Here is a 14,472-nt window from a genome sequence, read left to right on the forward strand (position 1 = left end):
TTCTTTGTGGATGTCATCCTTCTGTGACAGAGATGATGAACTTCCACTATAGCTGTGGCCTGTTGTCATGAATAGTTTAATGGTCATTGAGATCTTCTATGAAATTCACCAATATTCTAAAGCTTTTTTTCCTACAGCATTGCACAGATTAATGTATTATGCTTTGCATTATGTATGTGAAAGCTGCAGATGCTACTACATCCCTTCTAACAGAATAAATGATGCAGTTTAAAAGCGTCTTGAAGTATGCCTATGCAATATGCCCCCCTCCCTCTCCGATTTTGTGTGCTAGAAGCAGCCAGACATTAGATTTGAAAAGCAGCTGCATAAAACACTCCCACTTGCTATTTCGGAGATTAGAAAGCAAACTTCTAGTTGCAGAACAAACAGATGTATATATTTGAATTATGGAGCTGGATAAAGCACACTCTATGGGCAAATGTATAAAAAGTGTGGCGGCCACTTTTAAAGCACACACCTTTATAGTTCAGATTTGGGGATAGGACTTCACCGAGACTGGTTGTATTTAGGAGATTAAAGCCCTCTTTGGACAGTTTTTCACACATTATGGTGAAACCAAGTACAGCAGTACACTTCCGATCCTGTACCATGCATTCACTTTTTAAGTGAACACAAACAGTGATTCTCACAAAACCATGTCCATGTAGAGACATCTGTACACTTGTACAACATAATGCCTGAACAGAACTCCTGTCAGTTTCAACTGAAACTGCAGCCAACTATTCCTAAATCTGTTCAGATGCATTCTGGAGTTGGGACAAAAAGTGCTAAGATTACAGTGAGCACTTTAAGATAGTCCCTTCAGGGGATAGAGCCGCTCTGGGAAGAGCATCTAGGTTCCAAGTTCCCTCCCTGGCAGCATCTCCAAGATATGGCTGAGAGAGATTCCTGCCTGCAACCTTGGAGAAGCCGCTGCCAGTCTGTGAAGACAATACGGAGTTAGATGGACCAGAGGTCTGACTCAGTATATGGCAGCTTCCTATGTTCCTATCAATCTTCCTGCCCTCCTTCCCACTTCTATGTTTCTAGTTTATGTTTCAGATTTTTAAATACATTAGTGAACTAAGTAAGTGCAACAAATTTCACTTTGATTCCCTTGCACACCGCTCAGATAATTTCAGATACCAACTCATTTGAACGCAAAAGATGACCAGAGAGAGAGAGAGAGAAAAGGAATAAATGAAAACGTACAAGGGGGGAAGTAGCTCCAGGATGCTGGACGGGCTCCGTGAGCAGGGGAGACTGGGAAAGGACAATTGAAAAGAAAAGCAATTATTAGAACAAGCGGCCATTTCAAACACAGGACATTTTCATTGGGGGTGGGTGGGGAGAAAGACTGAAAAAAATCCAAACACAATTCCTTTGCAATCCACTTGCAAGTTACACATACTGAGCGGGAATCTAATTCTGCATGTGCTTTGGCATCTCCACCGCTGTGCTCATGTGCCTCAAATCTCTTCTGCAATCACCGGGAGTTTGTGTGACTCAGTGTCAGCAAAATGCACCTCCTTCCAAAGCGCTCCGGACAACACAATTAGGCAATGTGGCTGCTTAGAGCGGAAGCTGACAGCTCTTTTAAGTACACCATCTCCACCCAAAGGAAAACAGTGCTAAACTTTTTAATGATTTTTTTTAAAAAAACAACAACCCAAAACACCTACCCTCAGCCATTATAAACAAGTTCACGGTTCTGCCCATTTTGGTCTGATTCCCACCAAACCAGATTTAATGCAACTGAAGCCAATGCAGCTGCTTTTATTTATGTTTGTGCATTTCTGTCCTGCTTGAGACAATGCCAAAGGGGGGGGGGGGGGGAGAGAGACTCTTGACAGTGAAGTCCACCACTAAGCTAACTGCCACGTAGCATGAGAACCCATGGATGAGGCGTGATAGGCCAACGTGAAAGAATTAAATGGCCAGTTTCAGAGTGGCACCCATAAATAGAAACCACTGTGCCTGGAGGATGTTATGGATGCGTCGTTCAGTATCAAAACTATACACAGGGCAAGGTAAAACTTCCTATAAGGAGCTAGATACCTTTCATGTCAATGCATTTCATCAGAAGGGCAAAGACTTATTTGTTCAATCCATGTTTGTTCCAACTGAATACACTTTCTTGTATATCGGGGTTCTCAAACTTGGGTCCCCAGATGTTGCCAGACTACAACTCCCACCATCCCCCTCTCCAATGGCCAAAGTCCATTGGAGATAGGGATGAGAAGAGTTGTAGTCCATCTGGGGATCCAAGTTTGCGGACCCCTGTGACAGGAAAGGATTTCCCCAACCAAGTTTTCACATTTGCCTCCTAGGTGAAGGCATGTTCCCTGGCTTCCAGGAGAGCCAACAGAGGCATATATATATATATATATATATATATATATATATATATATATAATCTTTATTACGGTCGTTGACCAGCACAAGTTAACAGAGGCACATAGAGATGGGTACTGCTGGTGGGTGAGAGCAGAGACTCAAGCCATGGCAGAGCTGGGAAAACAACTCGAATGTTCAGTTCCATCCCAAAGAGTCCCGTCCCTGCCACCCGCCAACCTGCCCAGCCATCCTAACAACAGAACCAAAGTCAGCGGGGGTGGGGGTGGGTGGGATGCTCCTAGGCCAATTTAACCATCTTGGCTCACAGCCATTACTTGAAATAGCTCCATGCATCAATCAGCTCCCCACCTCTAACGTGTACAGCTGCTTATTCAAACAGGACTAAGCTTCTGGCACATACTGAAAGTCTACATCCGGGGGCTGCAATCAGGTACCCCTAAAGTGGTAAAGAGTTAAAAATGTGCCACGATTGGTCCAATGGTCCTGTAAGATCTGCCCCAAGCAAACCTGGAAGGATGGGTTTGAATTTCCATAACAGAGAAAGAAACCACATTATACATTCACGTGGAATTTGTTAATGAAGAATTTCAAAACAAAATGAAGGACTCTTCTCTCCTTTTCTGAATTAGTAGCCCCAACACAGTGCAACACAGAATAGAGCCCCTTCTATTTCGTTCATATATGCTGGCCGACATCCTCTTTCATGGTACAGAAACAATGAAATCAGTGAGACACACATGCCCTCACACTGTTTTAAGGAGTTTCACAACAGTCATTAATTTATAATTACTATATATATTGCTTTTCAACAAAATGTTCTCAAAGCGGTTTACAAAGAAAGAGAACGGAGGAGAAAGAAATGGTTCCCTGCCCCAAAGGGCTCACAATCTAGAAAGAACCACAAAGGAGACACCAGCAAGAGCAACTGGGGGGGGGGTGCTTTGTTGGGGCCCTCTCCCTGCTAAAGAAGCACCACCTGAAAGATGCCTCCATGCCTCATCAGCTGTTTATACCACTATCTTCTTAGCTACTCCTAATTTTATTCAGATCCCCCTTCTGAAAACAAACGGGTAATGGCTATCCAATACATCCTTGAATTGCCATTCGAGGAGTACAGCAGGGGGAGGAAGGAAAGGGGCTACGTACAGAAAGAAAAGAGGCCTTTTTCTGTACCTAAGCAGAGAAAATTAAGTAAAATTGCTGTGGATCGCACCACAGGTAATGGCCACTAGTTGGAGTTTAAGAGATAATTTGGAACTAGAAGAGTGAGGATGGTACAGTCATGAATGCCATACAGTGTGTGCCTTGATCACACACACGCATGTGTACGCGATCTCTACCTGACAGTAATGATTCGGGTTCTGCTGTAGGGTGGAACAAACAGTCACACAGTTCAAGAGTGACTCAGAGGGAAAACAGCCACCCCAATGACTCACCCTTTCCAATTTGCTTTTCCCTAGATTACCTTCCAAGGAGGGAGCAAGCCTGCTAGCTGAGCGGCAGCATTCATGGGAGCGTGCCACGAAATCAAAGGGTTGTGGGATACAACCCCAAACACAGGGTACTTGAAAATAAAGCCTGGCATGTACGAGCTGTCCTGGGTTCCAAACTAGGTGTCTTGAAAATGAATCAAAATGTCAGACATTTTAAAGCAATGCAGAAGGTTACTGTACTTGCCAAAAATGGAACTATTACTGAAGCCGAACACAGCAGTTATTGAGAGATACAGAGGCAATTTGTAGCAAGGAGTCCCGCCTTCCTTCTTTATACAGTGAAACTGTTTTAATAAAACTGAATACGTATAATTTGTGCCACAATTGAAACAGTTATTCACCTCACAGCCAGACATCTACTTAGAACTGGATCATATCCAATCCCACATCTACTCAGCTAAATTTCAATCGCTGTTTGCACTTCAAAACCATTTGGCATTTTACGATGCCCTTCACTTCTGCACAACCGAAGTTTACACAATTGCAAAATACATCTCCGATGTCTTGCCCACACGTGAACCAATGTCGGGTTCTTTTAAGAAAGCAAGAAGGAAACAGGACCCAAATAACTGGTCAACAGGCATGGAAGGAGGCTACATTCCTTGCCTTGTCCTAAAAGGAAATCAGGATTTTCTTTCTAATAGATAAATTCAACTCAGTGTCTAGAAGGACTGTAATATATCTTTACCACACACTGTTCCTCGCAAGAAAATGCTACTAGGTATTTAAGAGAGATTATTAACAGGTGTGAATTACATGAGAACCCCATCATTTGTAGAGGTTCACCCCATCATTTGTAGAGGTTCAATTCCTCGAGGGGGTAGAAGCAGATAGCAAATCTGTGAATAATGGGGCACTAAATGTAAAGTAAATTGGGTGGTTTAGGTTCCTGAACTGCCCCAAATCACCCACAAAATGACAAAATTGGCCAGATAAAGTGCCCTACCGTGCTCCACTGCCCTCAAGAAGCCCAGCATTGCCCTCCCTAGAGTAAAAAAGTGGCCGAAAATCAGGCCCCCCCCCCTTTACAAGCCATAAAATTGCTCCCCAACTCAAAAGGTCATTTCTGGCCACCCTTGGCCCAGATACGTGGAAATTAACCCCTTATTTTGCATTTTGTGTGTGTGTATACTGAGGTCAGGTGCCAATTCCCCAACTGTGGATACACGAAACCACTGATATGGAGTCCGTGATTAACGAGGTTCTCCATTTTCAAATGCTATTTTATATCATTTATCAAAGATGAAGTGCTTTCAAACATGTTTAAAAATGTGTTGAGCTGGCATGGGTGCTGAATAACCTAATCAGAAAGCATGATGAAAAAGAGACCTTGATTTCTGAATTACGAGGAATCTTGCTTTTTAACATGCTTGCTGTCATTCTAAAACATTTAAAGGCAGCTTTATTCTAGCAATTACATTTTCCCAGAACTCATAGCTCTACATTTCAGAAAACTCGTGGACGCATGAACAGGCACATACAATGAAAATGAGGTTGAAGTCGTTTCTGGGCTTGACTCACAAAGCCTAGAATTATTAAAAACCAAGTCGAGGGGGAGAAAAGCTGCAGATTCCAACCCACCCACTCCCACCACATGGTAGGAAGTCAACTTCTTCCATATGGCAACATTAAAAAAAAGAATTAGTCCGCATTGTCAGAAGGAATACTACCCCATACTAACCATCAATTCAATCAGGGCTTCAACTTCAGCCCTCCTGCAGATATTGAACTACAGCTCCCATAATCCCTGATTGTGGCTGGGGGTTTGGGGAGTTGTAGACATAAAAAGTGCTGGAGGATCAAAGTTGCATAGCTCTGACTTAAATAGTTCAGCCGTAGTTTTAGGGCTATCCAGAAATCATATAAAACATGGGATACAAAAATTATATGTATTGCCATGTACACTGAAATAGCTTTGTATGGATGATAAATACATATGAAACAGATCAAAAGGTCATTGAAAACTGATGGAAAACAATAGGAGTGTGTGAAAAGAAGGCTCGCTCTTAATGTTCTGCTATATTAATATACATTTGCTAAACATGAACATACACGTACCTGGCTTTGGCACAGAATTGGTCATAGACTGAGGAACTTTGTCATTAATTAGTTCCACACATTCGCTAGGAAAGAACCCCACCTGTGACAAAAAGAGAGAGATGCTAGTCCATATGAGATTATATTTCAACAGAGCCAGATGTAGAGTCATGTCCTAACAGTTTTCAGTAGTCTAACTGAACGACACAACTATACTTGGAGAGGAAAAATGATTGAGACCTGTCGATTAATTTTCTTGATTTGTACAGTTAAACTGCTTTTAACATTACCATTGTTCCCCATAGATATTCTGGTTGAACTTGTTTTAGGTTCAAGCAAGTTAAGATACTGGATCGATCCTCTGAGAAAAGGTAAATTAAAGCAAATTATCAATGCAATGAAAAGCATATGCAATATATTGCTAAATCCTAGCACCCACCACCACCACCCAGGTGAGAACAAAGCAATGACGTCAGATAATTTTGCATGCTCCCTCACAATGTAGCCCCCCCTCTCCAACCCAGAAACTGAGATTAATAGGGAACTGACACAACAGCACAAAACATGTGTGTCGTAGATCATGCTTACAAACATTTCATTGTATAACAAATCATAGCTACTTTGGCAGCAGAAGAGATGGATTTCTTCATGCAATGGCCTATATCGCTGCTGCCCGATATAGTACCAGCGGGGGTTCGAACCAGCAACTTTCTGCTTGTTAGTCAAGCATTTGCCCACTGCACATGCAAATTGGAAATATCAGCACCCCATGTAGGAATTCCCACCCCCCACCATGTGGGGCTTCAGGTGGTGAGGGTTCTCTAAATGCAGATGGGGAAAACTGGACATCTATGGAAGGGGGGGGAGTGACACGGGGGGTGGGGCTAGGAAAGAATGTGGGGCTTCTTGGAATGCCAGTGCAGAAATGCCTGAGGGCTGTAGTTTCTCCTAGAGGAAGATTTCTCCCTCCTACGGAGAAGCTCTGGGAGGAACGACAATCCCAAGCAACCCTGCACAGGCAATCCCAGCCGCCATGTGTACTTTCCCAGCTCGCCCCCCCAGATGCTCCCAAGAATCTCCACAGCCAACTAGCTTTCCCCACGCCACTGCTGGGCTGGCATTTAAAGAACCCCCACTCCATCCCTCACCTGGGGCAATTGCCCCACGATCAGTACCTCCGCGTGGTGGGGGTGAGAATTCTGATGTGGGGTGCCAACCTGCACAGTCCTAATGACTGGATACTCTAGTATCCTAGTAACTCTTAGTTTAGTAACTACTGAGTAGTCCTTATACCAGCACAATAAAATTTACATGAGTGCAATATTAGTGTGAAAGTGATTCTGGAGGTGGTTTTTTGTGTGTTTGGATTTTTTTTGAGGGGGCTAGGCTCAAAGGTGAGGTTTAATGAGATATTGAGAGAATCAAGAGCTCATGACTCTCATCAAAAATACTATGAAGTAGGAATTAAAATGTTGCCTATAAAAGATCAATTAATGTTTTGACTGTTAGTTAACAATTCCAGCAATCAAGCCGGAGGCGGAAGCTTGTGGGGATAAATAGGGAGCAGGAAGACGGAAAAAAGCCATTGAATAGAAGTCCCAAGGACCTCTTTACATCAAGATAATGCTTGAGAATTTTGTCGCTATTGGTGTCATGACTCATTGAGTACTCTTGAATTCAAAGTCCTAAGAAGGGTCATTAGAAGTGCATTTTTAATAATAATTGCTTTGTTCATGATAAAAAGCAAGAGGAAACATGGCCCATTTATCAGGGGAAATGCTTTTATAGCAGCAGTGTAGTTAGTAGCAATTTGCACCTTGGTGGAATGCTTAATGTTTACTAAGCCTGGAACCGGCGGAACAGAATCAAACCATTTCCAATCATGCCTTTAGCCCAACATATTTGAACCCCAATTTTACTGACTTTATAAATATGTTTAATCAGTTTTTCTACATAAATGCCTGGGAAGTGGGGGAGAAACACAGAGTCTTGTAGCACCTTAAAGCCTAACAGATTTATGATGGCATGCACTTTTGTAGGTTAGAACCCACTTCTATTATATATTATACAAGTATGGACACACAACAACATATTTCAGAATATCGTTGGGGGTCATGCGTTGCCTGAGCCTGTGCCTGAGCGTGGTGAAAGTTTTAGGCAGTTTCCCACTTCATAAGCAAGAGGGGCTGAGACCATCCTGAGGGAATTTTCTTCAAGCAAAAAAGTTTCTCACTCTTTTTGTTCACTCTCCTTACCGTGGCTCACCATGGTTTCATTAGCTCCTCCCACCCAGTTGTTTGTTAACTACCCTCTGTGTCCACAAACATTCCGCTCCACATTAGGGCAATACACACATCCCCACCAAGAACAACACAGTGGGACCAAAATACAAGGTGTACAATTGTCGCATTCCTCTGCAAAGCTCAAATCAAAATATGGTGACTTTTCACAACTGAAGTAACTGGTGGCAAAACAACCTTCCAAGTTTTGCAACCACCAAGAGTGCACACACCATCCAATGTCTACAGTCAAGCACAATACAATGCATCAGTTGTTTCAGTTCCTTGAACAGGCACTCACACCTGACGGATTTAGATCAAACATTCTAAAAACTATAATTCTCATCTGATGAAGGAGCAGCCTACAGTAGGACAAGCGCAAAAGAGAAACTGACACAACACTAGTGATTGTCATCAACAACTTCCAGCTAAAATCAGTCCAATGTATTGGCAATGATATTTGCCAATAAGGATCTCTCTCTCTCAAAAGTCTTGTGTGATATGTGTGATATTGCTTACAGATGATGCCCAATCCAAAATGGTTACATGGTGGCAGGCAACAAGTGATCTAACAGACATATAAACCCAGATGCCAACTCTCTCCCCGCATCCACTCAAAAGCTACTAGGCTATTGCGTAAATGGGGCAGTGCGGTGGGGAGAGATATAGTCGGAAACTGATTTTCATGCTATCATCTAGGGGATATGTTTTCTCAGTGGATTTTGGTTACCTTAGGCTGAAGGTTCTCCTCAAGATTTCCTGCAGTTCCTTGTCTGTGCACACAGCTGATTTAAGAGTTTGGAGGAAGGATGTGCAGAATGTTCTGAATGCAAAACGGTTTGACTCAAAATGGGCTGTTTTGAGTGCTTCCCACCCCAAAGTGGGTTGTGTGGTAGGGCATGATGAGTACTACCTACCACACAACCCACAAAATAAATGGGCCAGCCGGTGATTTTTAACAAAATTCTAACCTTTCCCCCAAACCCTCATTGGATCCTAGGAAGGGCCGCCCTACCACTCAACCCACTTTGGTGTCCCTAGATGCTACCCATGGGGAACAATGGGGTGTTTCAAGTTCCCTACTGTTCCCTATGGCCAAAGCACACAAAACGTTCCGAGTTGTTTCACTGATGCAGCTGGCTTGACCGCTGTTTTCAACGAAACGTTTCAGCCGTTTGAGTTTCATTTCAAATTTGGAACAAAATGCAAAATCCATTTTGTGCACATCCCAAGGTAGGAGCTATAATTTATAACCCCCCGCCACCTAATTTCAAGCCAAAGAGGCTCAAAGGGAGTTGCTGAGATCCACAATATCATGAAATAATGAATGGAAGCAACAACAAAGCTGAACAGACTCAACAAAGCTTGAATAACGTCCGTGTACAAGTGTGTTGTCAGATTTGACTTCTAGATAAAATGGTTTCTGGAGCCCAGCATTGGGCACATCCGCTATATCTTAAACATCAAATGCCCCCTCCTTTAGCCAAATCCTATTGTTGATTCTTGGTTTCTCCCATTGTTCGAATGGATCAGGTCCACACCTAATTGGGTTTTTATTACATTAAAAAACCACCAAGAAGTTCAAGCTGGTGTACATCGTTCTCCCATCATTTTATCATACTCATTATATCCTCAGAACTATGCTGTGAAGTATGTTCGGCTGAGAGTGTGTGACTGGCCAAAGCCACCCAATGGGTTTCCTGCCTGAGTGGGGATTTGAGCCAGGGTCTCCCTGGCCCTAGTCCAACACCCTAACCTCTACACCACACTGGCTTCCCAATGATGCTGCAACATCAGGTGCCTCCAAAACCAATCACCAGGACCACAAAAACATATTTTAACTTCTCTGCCCCAACTCAAACCATTCTATTCATAGTCCGTCTCAGACATGTATCATCCCGGATTATGGGATTAGCCATCTTCCTGCCAATGTTCTCACACTTTCTACGTTTATGCAAGTTTGTGGCGTACAGCCCAACAGCGATTCAGAAACACCTCAGCACCTGGCAGTTCATTGGTTAGCTGCACACATGATCTGAACACTGCCCACCTTATGAAAAACCTGGACGTTTTAGGTCAGTTGGTATAAACAACTCTACTATACTATTCCTTCTGTACCTATGAATGCTAGTTAGCCTTTCCCCAGATTCCTTACAAAGACATTGTACTAAAATGTAGCAAGGTAAAAGAAAATGATCGCCACTCTCAGATTAGCAAAGGAGAAATTAAAATGCTAATTTTGTAGAAATCCAGGATAATGCTTTCTCTCATTTATTATGAAGAGACTGGAGTACTCCTGAGATATCATGTATGCTATCTAATTTATATCCCTCAACTTCTTTATTTTGCTTTCCATCTTGCTCAGGACTGCTGATGCCTAAGTACATTCTATTTTAAGGTCCTTCGTCTTTCATAACTCTTCTAATTTCCCTTCCTGATGGAACTTGAGGCTGCACGTCACCACTGATCATTTCAGCTGTTTTGCTTTTAGAGGCCTTAATCTCTTTCCCTGCATACTTCACACTTTCCCCCTAAACCCCCCCAAGCCTATACTATTTTCCTGAAGTATAATTTTTAATTTTTTCATAATTTTTTGATATAAAAAGTAAAGATTGGAAAGTATTTTTAATAGGGTTTGTCTCTATAGATTGTTTTAATATAATGGGAGAGAAAACTGGACAGATTGATTGTTCAGTACAGGTGTTAGCCTCAAATAGTGCTACCCTTTCTAGAATAGCCAACAGAATAAGCTTCCTAGAGAAACCATATCCATGCCTGACCCTGACGACAGCATGATGTCTCCTACCTGCTCACATTCCGACTGGTCACCTTATCCTTGTTTAACAAAGTTGTCATCTGTTATTGTGCAGCTTAGAACTCTCCAAGATTCCTCCAGCTTTGTTTCTGGCTGCATTTTAAGGACCCAGCTTTATCTCCTTGAGAGGTATCGGGTCAGCCTGCCCAGGTAACGACAGGCTCCAAGTTGATTTCCTGAATAATGGCCCCAATCCTGCACCCACAGATCTCTTCATTCAAACAGGAACAAGCTTCCCCAAACGAGCAGGTAGCTTTCTAATCATTTCCACTCCCTGACATCCACAATACATGGTCACACAGTAATTTAAGCCAGGCTCCACACAACTTCCCTGAGCCCCAGGAACAAAGGTTCCCCCTCCCATCCCTACAGGAATGCCCACTTCCTTTCTAGGTTAGCATATGCCAAGATTGCTGGGTTTGCACATCATGGCCAATGTTCGCTCTAGTTTTTTTCACCTCTGTGCGGAATGAGTTTTGTTCTGGGTGGCAGCATCAAGGCAGTGTGTGTGCAAGTGCATTCAGGATGGGGCTCACCTGATTCAACCTGAGTGGGATCTAAAATTAACTGAGTGGACATTAAAAAAAATATGTGTGGGCATGTGCATGAATGCATGTTTTAGAGGGAACACTGATCACGACCAGTCTCGGCTATCGTATTGTTTCTGCCACAAAGAACCTGAGGGTTGAAGCGAGATTCAGATCTCAGGTTCTTTGAAGCAAATATGTTAGGAGATGCTGAGACTGGTGGGATTTCAGGTCATGACCAATCTTGGCATATCCTCCTAACCTAGAAAGGAAGTCCAAGCTCGCATAGGAACTTGGGGTGGGGGGGGGGGAGAGGCAGAGCACACACGCCTTGGGTTGAGGGATAGGCTTCAGTAGGGTTCCTCACTACATCTGAACCCACCCAATGAGTCACTGAAGAAATAAATCAATTTCCCACATTTTGAGGCCACCAGAATCCACACAAAAAGCAACTCCCATACATTTTTACAAAACTGCAACAGAAGGAAGAATTTTAGGTGCAACATCTCCAAACAGAACAGTGAGAGAAAATGTACACGGTATAAACTCCCCATTCTAAATCAGCTATTACAAGTGATATTAGTGGTCTCCTGTAGAAAACCTGGCAACCTTGATTCCCAGTTCTCATCCTCCAGTATCCCAGCTTCTGTTTTGCCTAATCCAATCCAGATGATGGCTCATATGCAATAATTGTGTCAAAACTGTTCCTCAGGGTCTGCAGCAGCAGGCTGACACGTCAGTTCTGATCCTTTTCACAACAATGACATTTTCATCTTCCACAGCGCAAGACCAGTTATAAAAGAAAAGTGGATGTCCTGATCCTCATTCCTTTAATGCATGGTGTTTGGATAACTAGAAGAGCCCATTCCACATCTCTGTTTTTTCAGTGACCAGACTATTTATGGATTACAAGGGATGTTTTTCAAGGCCTTGATGCTTTCCCATATTAATGGAAACAAGGTACTATGAAACCCATTAAAAATGTCTTTAGGCATCAGTAATAATTCCACAGAACACTGATCTTCACTAATATTTTTCAAGCTGGAGCCACTTTGGCAAAAAAAACTTCCATTGTGAGATCCATTTGCCACTGGGCTGACATCTGCACAGAGCTGGGAGGGCCCTTTAAGAGAGAGAGCCCTCTCCTAAAAGCTCTGGGAGAAAAGCACTGGGAAGGCCTACAACTCCCAGCACTCTGTGCACACCCTCCAAATGGTGTGCAGGAGAAGAGAGCTGGTCTTGTGGTAGCAAGCATGACTTGTCCCCTTAAGCTAAGCAGGATCCGCCCTGGTTGCATACGAAAGGGAGACTAGAAGCGTGAACACAATAAGATATTCCCTTCAGGGGGTGGAGCCGCTCTGGGAAGAGCATCTAGGTTCCAAGTTCTCTCCTGGGCATCTCCAAGATAGGGCTGAGAGATTCCCGCCAGCAACCTTGGAGAAGCCACTGCCAGACTGTATAGACAATACTGAGCTAGATGACCTATGGTCTGACTCAGCATATGGCAGCTTCCTAAGTTCCTATGGTGAAGGGGTTCAAGTGGGCTCAGTTTCCCTTAAAGGTACCCCCTGCCCCAAGCTTTGGGCAAAATGCAGCACCGCATTATGGGAATGGTGGTCTCCACATAGTGTCAGGGGGACTGGGTTGAGTATTTGACTTAGGCCAATACAATACACTATTAGTCATAGGGCCACAGTTATGGTTTATGGGGGACATCACTGTCCCCTAGGCCTTACAGTGAAGAACAATGCCACAGAATGTATCCAGTGAGAACTTTGTTTTAAAGAACTAGTTGCTAATTTTTAAACTAGTTTCTTTCTTTCTCCTGTGTTGAAAGAGCTACACTGGCTGCCAAAATGTTTCTGGGCCAAATACAAGGTGCTGGTTGTAACCTATAAAGCCCTGAATGGCTTAGGCTCTGGGTATTTAAGAGAACGTCTTTTTCGCCATGAGCTCTATTGCCCGTTGAAATAATCTGGAGAGGTTCGTCTACAGTTGCCACCAGCTCTTGGGTGGCTATTCGAGAACAGGCCTTCTTCATTGCCGCCCCCGAGCTCTGGAATGCCCTCCCTGCTGAAGTAAGAGCCTCCCCATCTCTGGCAACTTTTTAAAAGGCAATGAAGATTTATTCACCCAGGCTTTTAATTAGATTTATCATTTCAATCGTTTTTAATGTTGGGTTTTAAATGCTTTAAATGTTTCAATCATTTTAATTGTTTTTAATTTGTATTTTTGTTGTACACCACCTGGAGAAGCAGGTTTGGGGCGGTATTTAAATGAGTCAAATAAATAAATAAAAATCTAAGGACAAACCTGAAATCCATGCTTCCCTCTCCACCAAGTGGTCAATTCTTTTGGAGGCATGTCGATGACAGACACAATATCTCCCACCTAGAAACGAACAACACATACTTTTCTCATTATGGTTAGAAAGAAAACTTTGTGGATCAAATCCCCTGTTCTAGTGGACTGTGACGTAAAAAGCCCTTAATACGCTTGGGAAGAACACCACCAGCTTCTGCCTCATAAAATCTTCACTGCAGTACGAGCTACTAAATTCCACACGATGCACGTTTTAAATGTATGCATAAGGAAGATGTGCTTAAGGAGCAGCTTTAAAAGTGTTCTGATTAAAATATGAAGTGTGGATTCAGGTAAATATGTTCTGGAAACATGAAACCGCTTGGGAAGAGCTCTTGAGCAAATGAACCACTTTTTATCTTGTACTCATTTGTCGTTAGCCACTCTGTTCCTGCCTCCCTATAAAATTCAGAGCGACCTTACAAAGACGTGCTCCGAGTTAAAGCTAACAGTGCAATAAGGATGTTATGTGTCAGTAGGATGGAAAAAATGAGAGAGGAACATTTAAATATTCCTTGGAGATCACTTGCCAAACATAAAACATTTAACACACTTTGTGCCAGCCGTAAAATCCTTGCAAGTGAAACCAGCAAAGCTGCATC

General features: G+C 43.0%; 1 protein-coding gene across 10 annotated transcripts in view; it reads right to left on the reverse strand.

Annotated features, from left to right (window-relative positions):
* The window catches only part of ARHGAP32 (Rho GTPase activating protein 32), a 247,763-nt gene that overhangs the window by 65,514 nt on the left and 167,777 nt on the right, over positions 1-14,472 (reverse strand). For 8 of the 10 annotated variants that reach the window (XM_053269518.1, XM_053269519.1, XM_053269521.1 and 5 more), the window contains 3 exons: positions 13,823-13,900; positions 5,910-5,991; positions 1,213-1,263 (listed from right to left, as the gene is read on the reverse strand). In XM_053269518.1, coding sequence (XP_053125493.1) covers positions 1,213-1,263; positions 5,910-5,991; positions 13,823-13,900 — 211 coding nt within the window. The remainder of the gene's footprint in view (positions 1-1,212; positions 1,264-5,909; positions 5,992-13,822; positions 13,901-14,472) is intronic. The other 2 variants (XM_053269517.1, XM_053269516.1) reach the window with 1 other exon arrangement.

The sequence above is a fragment of the Hemicordylus capensis genome, chromosome 8 (assembly GCF_027244095.1).
Source record: "Hemicordylus capensis ecotype Gifberg chromosome 8, rHemCap1.1.pri, whole genome shotgun sequence".
Taxonomy (NCBI): domain Eukaryota; kingdom Metazoa; phylum Chordata; class Lepidosauria; order Squamata; family Cordylidae; genus Hemicordylus; species Hemicordylus capensis.